Here is a 12,202-nt window from a genome sequence, read left to right as displayed (position 1 = left end):
AAAGACACGCTGCTGCTTCTAGCTGCCACGATCCTTCTTTCTGCTTGGTCCCACCTTTCTTAATGCAAATTCCTGTGCGCAGGACCAAGCACAGAGGATTGGGGTCGCCAGAAGCAGCAGCACATTTTTAGCACTGCCCATGGTCCACTAGTTTACAAGGATGAGGAGGAGGAAACAGATACCAGACCAGGGGTGAAGGAAGGAAAGAGGGAGAGCTTCCAAACCCACAGGATTGGGGAAAGGAGAGAGGAAGAGATGCTATACCCATTTTAGGGTGGGGGAAGGAGGGAGATGTACAAGACCCAGGGAGATACCAGACTGGACCAGATCAGACATGAGGGGAAAGAAAGGGGGAGATATGCCGGACTCTGGGTTGGGGAGTGGAGGGAAGAGAATTAGAGGCCAGATTGTAGAGGAGAATAAATCCCACTTCCCTCACCATAGGTCTGGTGAGTGGAGGAAAAAGACAGATACCAAGTGAGAGATGCTGGACCAACAGAGGAAGAGAGAGAAAGAAGCTGAACTGCAAGGGTGGGCAATGAAGAAAGAGGAAGACATGTTGGCCCTGGAGTAGGATGTCATAGGAAGGGAGGAAAGAGGGGGATATACTAGACAAGGACAGGACAGAGATATAGAGAAAAGATTTTGGGCTTGAAAGGAGGAGGGACATGGAGAAGGCAGATGAGGAACATGGAAGGAGGTTAGAGAAAAGGACATAGAGGAGAGTTGCTGGATAGGACAAATAAGGGATGCAGAGGGAAGATGTGTAATGGACATAGAAAGAAAAGAATTACCAAATGGACAAGAAAACTCTAGCAAGATAGTTAAGAGAAAACAGAGCCAAGCAGAAACTAGAGACTGGGACCAGCACCATAAGAAAAATAAAATGCCCGTAAGACAAAACTAGAAAAAATTGTATTTTCTATTTATTGATTAGATTGTCAGTTTTTTGGAATGCCAGAACTGATTTTAGACATGACTGGGGCCTTCAGTCTCCAGCAAATCTCCAGCTTTGGGATTGGCCTATGCGGATGCCAGCACTGAATATTGCTGGCACCTGTATAAAACTGCTGGCTGCTCCCTAATACCACCCCCTATAATGCCCTTGACCTGCCCTTATTTTGATGGCTGGTTGGAGCCGATATTCAGTGGCACTACCCAGTTAAACGTCACTAAATATTGGCAGTCGCGCAGCCCTGAGCAATTTAAGCAAGCAGGAGCCTCTGCTGCACATATTAATCACTTTGAATATTGGCCCAAGTTGGTTTATTCTCAAAGATAACCAATTGTTCCGTGGATCCAGCCTTCTCTTGGTTGCCCGATGCTAATCCAAAAGGCAGGTGGAAAATATAAGCCTGTACAATTTTAACCAATTCTCCAGCAGTGAAAAAGAAAACATTCCTTCCCAACCCAAGTCAGTTCAGAATGTGGGATTAGTGTTCCCCTCCCCTCTTTGAATGGAGGCATAAGCTGATGGCTGGAGAATAAGCAGAGAACCAAAGTAAGCAACGGGTCCAATAAGCGACCCATGAACCATAGATTATGCGACATACGTACGTATTACCCATGATCCACCATTGTTTAATAGAGACAATGCCACTCCCAAGCATTATGCCACCTTGCTAACAGTACAAGCCATGGCCACACATCTCCCCCTTAAAATAACCACTCTAATAGGTAACTATGAAGCAATGTTTGAAAACTGAGCACGATTAGGTAAGCCCCGACTTTAAAAAGATGGATCACCTTTTCAATAGGCTTCTGAGACATTTGCGTACAACGCTTTGTTTAATTGGTTTCACTGTGGGACTATTTTGAATTCACATCTGCTCACCATCACTATTAGATCAGCTTGGTACATCACACATTGCATGCTTTTGACTCCTGATGCAGCCGTTTGGCTGAAACCTGAATCGTGTTGCGTCGCTTTGTATCACCAAATAAACCTAATCCATTATAGCCTTTTGGTTTTTGTCTCCTTCGCTGTGGTATTGCACCTCATATTTTTAATATACCTAGCCATGACCCATCTGATCCTTTTTTTGTGTCACCCATTCAACCTGTTGACCCTGCTCTGCTGAACTAGGGAAACCAGATTTCAAATCCCACCTCTGGTGCTCTGAAACCTCAGGCAGATTACTTCACTGTACTGCTTCAGATCCAAAAGGGATCTTATGGGAAGTAATGTAAGCCTAGACCTAAGATAAATGGATCACCTAAGTCTTCTCTGTCTCCATAGTGTTCTTCCCATTCCCTTCTCAATTTTTTATTTTGTAAATTGTAAACCTCCCCTTTTTCCCTCCAGTGCCATGTCTTGAAAATTTCAAATTTTCATATGTGTGTCCTTTCCCTTGTTTTTAATTATCTTTGTTTGGTTTTTATAAAATTATTTTATAATGCTAACTGCTTTGGTACTTAAGCGGTATATCAAACCATAATAAACTTGAAACTTGGGGCTCCTTTTACGAAGCCGCGTTAGCGGCTTTATCGCACGCACCTTTTTAGCGTGCGCTATCCCCCGCGCTAGCTGAAAAACTATCGCCTGCTCAAAAGGAGGCTGTAGCGGCTAGCACGGCCGACAAATTAGTGCGTGTTATTACGCGCATTAAACCGCTAGCGCGGCTTCATAAAAGGAGCCTATGAATTTGCACCAGATTTGGCAAATACCAAAATCCAAGTCAAATAATCCAATGCCTTTTTAATTCTATTTTTTTAATGATTATTAAGAGAGGCCAATAATGTAGTTAAGGTTACCATTTCCTGCAAGCTACTTATTTTTAGTTTTAAATTTGAGTATGATACTATAATGTTTATAAAATATAAAACTCCATGACACAACCATTCAATGCAGAGCACAAATTTGAATGTTCTTTCCATGCTGCTCACATTATGGTATCATTTGTACTCTACCGACATCATATTTCCATTATATGATTGTTCTACTGTGCTCTTAAATATGTACAGTTCTGATACTGTATCATGTTACGCCTGTTTCTAAGGTCCAGTTTGCAGGAGTGTGTGGAGAGGTGGTCAAAGCTACAGCCTCAGCACCCTGGGGTTGTGGATTCAAATCCCACGCTGCGCCTTGTGACCCTGGGCAAGTCACTTAATCCTCCATAGCCCCAGGTATGTTAGATAGATTGTGAGCCCACCGGGACAGATAGGGAAAATGCTTGAGTACCTGATTGTAAAACCACTTAGATAACCTTGATAGGCGGTATATAAAATCCTAATAAAACGTAAACATAAAAAAACATATTTGCCTACCTCATTGATTCTATTTATACTGATGTTTGATCATTTCACTATTATGTTGCTAACCAGAACGTACGCAGGCAGGGCTAGTCTCAGTTAGGGCGCTGGTCTTTGACTAGAGGGCCGCCGCGTGAGCGGACTTCTGGGCATGATGGACCACTGGTCTGACCCAGCAACGGCAATTCTTATATTCTTAAGGCTATACTTGTTGTTCACCACCTTGGGTGAATCTCTTTATAAAAGGCAGTCAATAAATCCTAGTCATTAAATAAAAAAGTCAATGCATTGATTAATCAGCTAGCTGAAGAACTGAGCAGCGTATATATTTCTCTTACCAAGAGATTTTGCTATTTCTCGCTGCACCTGAAAAACAAAGTACAGGGTTGTCTGAGTAGATGAAGTTTGAAAAAGCGTTGGCAATAACATCAAGCCAAGAGACATCAGAGACTGTCTGTAAAGAATGAGTGTTCCTGTTGACATACTGTATTTGGCAAGAAACGGCAGAAGCCATGGTAAAAGGAGTGGATTTTCCCAATCCCTCTCCTTCTGTCTGTCTTCCTGCTTACCGCAGGTAGGGCTTGGTCCTCTGGATGTAAGAGCAGCCGAATTTTCCGCAGTATGCTATTCCACCGTTGTCCCTCAAAGCAGGAGATCTCCTCCAGCACCACCCTCAGGGCTTCACTAGTGGACAGGGGCCAGCTTCTTTGGCCAAGGATAGGTAGAGCAAGGGATCCAACGAGCGATTTATCACATTCATCTAAGCACTTCCTTATCACTTTTGCAAAAACCTGCAAGGAAAAGAGTTTTGCCAGAAAGTTTAACTGCATTGCATCTAAAACAGCTCACTCTCCACCCTGAACTATCGCAGAGTATGTGCAACACAGGTAATCAGGGATAAGAGATCCCCTTATACATACAGGCTGACCCACAATAGAAATGTACACCCTGAGTAGTGGCAGCACAAGCTTAATGTTTGGGCCTTTTTAAAATCAATTTATTAGATTTCTTATATCAAAGTAGTATAATATCAACTGTAGTAGGTATTTCCCTCTCCCCAGAGCTTACAATCTAACTTTATACCAAAAGCAACAGAGGCCTCGGACATTGGTAGGCAATTCTGGTCCTCGAGAGCCAGAGCCCGGTCAGGTTTTCAGGATAGCCACAATAAATTTGCATGGGATAGATTTGCATCTCAAGGAGGCAGTGCATGCAAATCCATCTCATACATATTCATTGTGGATATCTTGAAAACCTGACATGGCTCCGGCTCTCGAGGACCAGAATTGCCTACCCCTGGCCTAGGAGCTGCAATGGGCTATGAACTTGGCTTCAGTGGTTTTCAGCCTGCTGTTCTATAAGCCACTCCTCCACACCACCTCAAGCTCAGAGAAATGGCCAATATTTAAAGCTAGTTATGCAGGTAGCAGTGCAATGACATTCAGTGGCATTATCTAGATCAGTGTTTCCCAACCCTGTCCTGGAGGACCACCAGCCAGTCAGGTTTTTGGATAACCCTCATAAATACGCATGAGAGAGATTTTATATAATGGGAGGCAAAAGGCATGCAAATCTGCTCCATGCATATTCATTAGGGATATCTTGAAAATCTGACTGGTTAAGTACCGCTGATCTGGATAATAAAGAAAACGGGACAGGACAAAAGGCTACATTACTTTATGCTTTCTTGGACTGTAATAAAACATTGATTTTATCCAGCTGGCTCTGGTGGAAAACCTTTTGTCCTGTCCCACTATTTTCTTTGTTAGCGCTTCGTTTGTGGGCTTTCTTTCTGTTGGACTCTGTGGCATTATCTAGATAATAATAAATTAAAAAAACTAATTGATTAAGTAATAAAGTAATATTGAATTAAAAAAAAATTAATGTTTCAAATATGGTAGGGAGGATGGGTTCAAGCCGGTGACGTTACTAGGAGTAAGAGAAAATAAGTTTTCTTTCTCTTGGAAGAAATCTCAGAATGGGAAAATTTATTCCATAATCTGAGGCTTGTCCCTGTTTGTTTAATTAAATAACTTTCTATAGTTCATTTTAACTTTTGCAATGTTTTTTGATATGATTATCTAGATAATACCATGGAATGGCATGTTAGGCCACCTTGGCAGTGCTGCGATGGTCCAGGGGGGCTAAGGTGAAACAAGATGTTATTTGGGTGATTTTGGTACCTGGATAAACTATTCAAGCAAGTTAGGCCATACTAAATAGTTGTCCTAACTTTATTCAGTGTCGGAACTCGACAGCTCTTCAGGTACCAATGCTGAATAATTAGCTAGTGTTTGCAGGGGCTAAAAGGAAAGGATGTCAAGATTAGCAAAGTAGACAAGGGGACAAGAACTTCCCCACCTCCCACACTTTCAGGTTTATTTAAAAATTTGACATATCGCCTTATTAAAATTCAAAGCGGTTTTATATAATATAAAAACAAAGTATAATAAGAGCGTACATTAAAAACAAATTACAAACAATGCTACAAAGAGACGGACTGACAAACATTAACTTACCGATACAAGATGGAGAAGGGCAGAAATACAATTTGTATAAAGAGAAAGAGGGGAAGAGGGACCAAAACAAAAGGAAGGGGAACAAAATATAAATAGTCTAAAATAATGTAAAATAAGCTAAAATGATTAAAAAATGGCAAGGAACAGATTTCCATTACCGTCCTTAGAAGAACTATTATACACCGAATGTGTCTTTAAAAATAAAGGCCTTCAAGTTACTTTTAAATTTATCAAGGGATGTAATTTCTCTTATATAATTTGGTGCTGAATTCCAGATGGTAGGGGCCGTAACAGAAAAGATGCTAGTGCGCATAGTGTTAATGTATCTTAAAGAGGGGATGGATAGCAAGTTTTGATTAGATGAACGTAATGTATGGGTTAACTTTCTCTCCCTTCACCATCTCTCATATATTCTCACCCTTACCCCTGGACTACAGAATTTCACGGGGACCATTTACCGTGGTAAACTGTGGTCACCGCAGTAAATCTGCAGTAATGGGGGCATTTGCAACTGGTTTACCGCAGGAATGAGGACAAGATCTTTCACCACCTCCTGGAAGCGGTGAAAGTCTTGCTCCTATGGTAAAAAAAATTGTGTCCATGTCAGACTCGGCATCAACTCCCCAGCTCCTATTGGGCCTATTTTAATTTCAGGAGCCAGCCATGCCATGATGAAGACAAAAGGAACCCAAAACCAAAGCCTGAGACCAATGTGATTTGAAGAATAAAATTACCAGACAAAAGGTAGAAACAAAAATTATTTTATATTTTGTGATTAGAATATTTCAGATTTGAAATATGTATCCTGCTAGAGATGATATTAGACATAACTGGGAACCGCAAAGCCCAGGCTGTGATTCTTTAACTTCCAGCTGGCTTAGGGCTCTCTCTCTGACCAGGGGGCAGTTGCCCTAGTTGCTCTCCCCTAACACTATTCCTGCCATGTGTGACTGAAGTATTCTGTTAGCTTGATTTTTCTATTTAGCATTCTGTAGTAATTTGGTTTGTTCAGTTTTCACAATAGTGAAGGGGATATTTGTGAAAGGGAGGGGAGACAGGGGTTTTGTTGATCCTTGCTCTGTATTATTTGTGTTTATAAAATGACAATTGTACAGAATAGTCTCTTTTTATACTTATTTTAAGTTCAGTATAAAATCATAACTATTCGAAGCTTGTGCAGGTGGGATCTGACAGTTTGCAGGGTGGGGACGGGGACCGAGCTTGCGAAGACGGAGACTGAGCTCGCAGGGATGGGGCGGGAACGGTGATAAATTTTTTCCCCATGTCATTCTCTACCCTGGACTCCAGACTCAACCTCAGAGAGATGTCTTGTGGTTGAACAATATGCCCCTTATCAAAAATACCCCAGAGCCTCAAGAACATCAGAAATCTGCTCACGTACCTTTTTCAAGCACTCCGAGCCACTGTTGTGTACACACACCCCCAACAGATACAACTGCTGGAACTTCAAGTGTGTGTATGGCTCTGTGGGAACCATCACAGTACACCCAGTGTGCAACTCTGCCACTTCTGGAACAAAATCCCACAGGCAATCCAGAGCACCCAGACTCAGACCCAGGAGAGACCTCATGTCGATGCTTGATCTTCTGTCTCTGTCCAGCAGAACAGGAATCGCTACAACCTGCACCTGCACAGTCACAGATCAAATACATATAGTAAACAGCGAAAACTGCAGATAAAGTCAGTATCACAACATCAGGATAGTGCAGCTTTACCAATCAGTAGGCAGGAAGTGGGTGTAATTGTATGACATCTTTTCTCTCTTCTCCCTAACTTTTAATTGAAAGTCTGTACTAAAGTAAGAGAAGCAAGCTGTGGTGTACCAAAGGAGGATAGTTTGGGAGGGAGCCATGAATCAGAGTGCCAGTCTAAGGGGAATACTGGGGAACTAGAAGTGTGTGAGCGTGTATGGCCATAAGGCACTGAGACCCATGGTACACCATCAGAACCAGGAAGTTTTCAGTACCAAATATGTGCTATGACTGCACAGCTCAGTACTTTTGCACAATTTTCACTTTCTATATTTTCCATATATCTACATACTGGATGATAGTGATAAAGACAACTTCCTTGTGGGTTCCTTTGTGGGTTCCAGATTCCATCAGTTCAATTTACCTTTTTTATAGTCACTGCCTGCACACCAACAACAGGATAGGGGTATAGCCACAATTAGGCCTGGACCCTTTCAGTCTTACCTTAGATCCCCTGAGCAACCAGGCACACAATTGCTATAGCTGGTAGGTATCCCCAGGCCCCTTAAAAAAATCTTTAAAAAGCTTAAAAAATCTAGAGCCCATATTAGTTGAGAGGTGAAAAAGCATGACAGTCAGTGACAGCACACTGAACTTCCTGAGCATGTTCAGTTCTCACAGGAGCTCTTCCTGATATTGATCTCGTTATTGGGCTTCCCTGCCAGTACTCAAACATGATAGTAGCGCCAGCAACAGCAGCTAGAAGCGCTGCCACCAACTGTAGCAGTAGATAAAAGGACCTGCCCAACAAGGCGGCCAGAGTTGTATCTTGCATGTTGTACAGGTTCCACTTTTTTTATGATTAGACACTCACTAGAGTAGTTAATTTCTCTCTCTCCCTGCCAAATTTAGGGCACAGACTGTGGAAGTCTGCCCAGCCCTGGTCCTACTTGCCAACTAATGGAGTTGCTACCAAACACCACTCCAGCATTTACAAGTCCTAGACCATGGAAGTCTACTTGGCATTGGTCTTTCTTCCCAACTTTTGGAGCTACCATCATAGCTTACTGCAGCCATGAGTTCATTTAAATTTGTTTTAATTGCCCCACATATTCTTGAATTCCATCATTCCTGGGAAGGCATTTCCAGGCAGCCACCACCCTCTCTGTGAACAAGTACAGTATTTCCTGATGTTGCTCTTAAGTCTACCACCCTGCAACCTCAGTGTATGACCTCTAGTTCTACTGCTTCCTCCTCCTCCCCGTCCCTGAAAAAGATTAGTTTACATACTAATACCTTTTAAGTATTTAAACACCTGCTACGTTTCTTTACTTCTCAGTCAATTCAGACTCTGGATTTCTCTTGCTATTAGACCTTGAGAGATCCCCAATAGCTAAGGTATTTTTCATAAATCTTGAAATGTAGTTAAGAACATAAGAATTGTCGCTGCTGGATCAGACCAGTGGTCCATCGTGCCCAGCAGTCCACTCATGCGGAGGCCCCCAGGTCAAAGATCAGTTGGAGAAGGGGGTAGAAAGAGCTCAGGGAAAACAAGTGACAGATGCTGGGAAAGGCAGAAAGTAATGGGTTACTCACTGCCTAATATTAAGGTTTGGCTCCCCCCAAAAACTCAGGTCCGGTTCAGGATAAGTTCACTCCTGAGCTGCAAAGGCTAAGAGACATCATTAGACTGTCCTCTGGTCTAGCAACCATAACCCAGACCACAGTGAGCCCACTGTGTGGTGGTAGCCATAAAAGCAAACCGAATGCTAAGAATTATTAGGAAAGGGATGATAAATATGAGAAAATTATAATGCCTCTCTATTGCTCCATGGTGTGACCTCACTTTGAGAATTGCATTCAGTTCTGGTCACCCTATCTCAAAAAAGTTATGATGGAATTAGAAAAGGTTCAAAGAAGAGAAATCAAAATGATTTATTCTAAAATGACAAAGGAGATGGAACTCCTCTCATATGAGGAAAGGCTACAGACGTTAGGGCTCTTCAGCTTGGAAAACAGATGGCTGAGAGGGGATATTATTGAGGTCTACAAAATCCTGAGTGGTATAGTGAGGGTAAAAGTGAATTGATTTTTTGCTTTTTTAAAAATTACGAAGACATGGGGACACTCCATGAAGTTACATGGAAATACCTTTAAAACAAATAGGAGGAAATAGTTTTTCACTCAAAAAATAGTTAAGCTCTGGAACTCATTTCTACAGGATGTGGTAACAGTGGTTAGTGTAGCTGTATTTAAAAAAGGTTTATGCATGTTCTTGGGGGAAAAGTCCATAGTATACTATTGAGACAGAATGGGGGGGGGGGGGGGAAGCAACTGTATGCCCTGGTATCGGTAGCATGGAATGTTGCTGCTATTTGGGATTTTTCCAGGTACTTGTAACCTGGATTGGCCACTGTGGAAACAGGATACTGGACTAGATGGACCATTAGACTGACCCAGTATGGCTATTCTTATGCTCTGTATAAGTTTCTGGTGACACCCCATTTAGAGCACTGTGTACAAATCTGGAGTTCACACGTTCAAAATGAAATATACATAGAATGGAGCCATTTTATAAAGGTAGCTACTAAAATGGTCAATAGTCTTCATCATAAGATATAAAGGGAATGACTTAAAGATTTCAGTATGCATAGTTTGGAATAAAGGTGGAAAAGAAGAGAAACAATAGATATTTAAATATCTCTATGGCATAAATGAACAGATGAAAAATTTCTTTCAACTAAAAGGAAGTTCTGGAATGAGGAGGCACTTAAATTTTTTAAATGGCTGAGCGTTAATGCTATCAGCGCATATCCAGGTAGTGCATGCCTCAGTATTTATTTATTTTTCACATTTATAGCCCGTGTACAATATGAACATACACAGTAAAAGAAAAATAAGAACAGCATAAATTAATTTTAAAGTTTAATATATCTTTTGCATACATTCTTTCAGTCTTGAGATACTTAATATGGTCAAGGAGACATGGACTAATTTTACAAAATTAAAAAAAATTTGAAGACAAACTTCTTTATTGTTTATGCCTGACCAATCCTTATGAGTGAAGCTAGTTGAAGCTAGAGCAAAATAGCTCAGAGTGGACTTCACTCCCCTTATAGAGCTGTCTTCAGCTTCTCAGTATTTCTCTAGCTCCAGCAAAAATATGCAGGCTAAGTAAGCTGCTCCAGGGAAGGCTGTAGGTTCAGATTCCTGGTGGAGCACAGACTAAATCTGGGGGATGCAGCAGGAAATAGTTCTTTAGAGATGATTTTCCTCCTCCCCTTAGGAAGAGATTAGAGGGCTAGGATTGGTGGAAACTGATCCATAGAGCCAAGGGTGCTGAACCCAGTGGTGTCAGGTTCCTTCCCCTGCCACCCCATCCCAACCCCTGAACCTTTTTGGGATTAAGGCTGCAGTGCTTACTGTCTTTCTCTGTTACTCATGGGAGGAGCCAGAGTTTTGTTCCCAAGTGCTGGAAGAAAGCTGCTGTGTTCTGTGCTCCTTCATGGAACCAGGTGGAGTCTTCTAACTGGGTGGATGATCACTACTCAAGGAACTTTCTTCATCCGCACTGTAGGTTTCAGGGACAATTAGACTGGTGATGAGCCATACAGTTTTGGGCTCAAAAGAGGGCTCTGAGTCTATTTGTTCTTGAGGCCCCCATGCACAATGGCAGACCTCTTCTCATCTAGCTCCTTGCATGGATACATAGGAACATTCTCTCCAAGGATTGCTACTACATATTCCCAGATTCAGTATCCTGGATCCCTCACTCAGACTCTCTCCCCTTGGGCTAAACATGGCCCTAAATGTTTGGCTATTTAATACCAAGTCAGAACAGAAGAGTTCAACAGTAGCCAGGGTTCGGTAGGTGTAGAACCCTGTGCTGATAATTACAAAAAACACATTTTGTTCTTCCTAGTTTCTGGAGCATAGGGAAGCCCTTCTCATGTCCTAAGAACAATGTGGTCAGGGGCTCAAGTCTAATGCCAAGATCTCCTGTTACCACATACTCCCTCAGAATGGTCCTCTCTGTAGGTCCTAGGCTCCAAGACAGTGGAGTTGTATCTTGTACCTTGGGATCAGATCCATACATGTCTCCCAGTTCAGACTCCATTCAGGGTGACTTTTATGAGACCAGTGGCACAAGGCTACTTTTTGTCTAGCACGGATGGAAGAGGCCTGACCAGGTGGATTTCATAGTTATATCTGGCAAGGAATGGTTTGGGAGTCCCCTTCATGATTATTTTCCACTAAAGCAGTGAACATGATAGGCTGTGAGGGGAAGGGTAGCCTAGCACAGCTGAAATGGTGACAACAGTCATGATGGAGTACCAGGAAGTCCAAGTCTAAGCTGAGTACAAGAGCCAGCCATCTAAGGCATTAGCAATCCTTGCATCTAGCATGGGAAAAGTTAGTCCAGGTGGTTGCTAGCAGAATATTACTATTTGCTCATAGGAACAAAACTGAGGGAAGTAGTGGCCCTCATGTGTCCTGGTAAGTGTGTCAGACTGGAATGGAATTCCTTTACAGAACTTAGCAGCAGCACACATGACTGGCACCATTATCAGTCAGATGAATTTTCAGACTAAACCATGTTTGAGATTCTGAAATGTAAGAGCTGAAAGGAGCAGCTGTGGCTCTACAAAGGGTCACACAGAGCATTTCCATGAGTGGAAGTCATATCAGTTCAGTGAAACTCCAAGACAAGCAAATTCT

At 42.2% G+C, this 12,202-nt stretch overlaps 1 protein-coding gene across 7 annotated transcripts in view; it reads right to left on the bottom strand.

Moving 5' to 3' along the window:
• The window catches only part of LOC117364853 (mucin-12-like), a 132,076-nt gene that overhangs the window by 49,321 nt on the left and 70,553 nt on the right, over positions 1-12,202 (bottom strand). For all 7 annotated transcript variants that reach the window (XM_033954552.1, XM_033954555.1, XM_033954556.1 and 4 more), the window contains 3 exons: positions 7,174-7,419; positions 3,822-4,043; positions 3,591-3,618 (listed from right to left, as the gene is read on the bottom strand). In XM_033954552.1, the coding sequence (XP_033810443.1) occupies positions 3,591-3,618; positions 3,822-4,043; positions 7,174-7,419 (496 nt within the window). The remainder of the gene's footprint in view (positions 1-3,590; positions 3,619-3,821; positions 4,044-7,173; positions 7,420-12,202) is intronic.

The sequence above is a fragment of the Geotrypetes seraphini genome, chromosome 8 (assembly GCF_902459505.1).
Source record: "Geotrypetes seraphini chromosome 8, aGeoSer1.1, whole genome shotgun sequence".
Lineage (NCBI taxonomy): Eukaryota > Metazoa > Chordata > Amphibia > Gymnophiona > Dermophiidae > Geotrypetes > Geotrypetes seraphini.
This window is presented reverse-complemented; position numbering and strand designations above follow the sequence as displayed.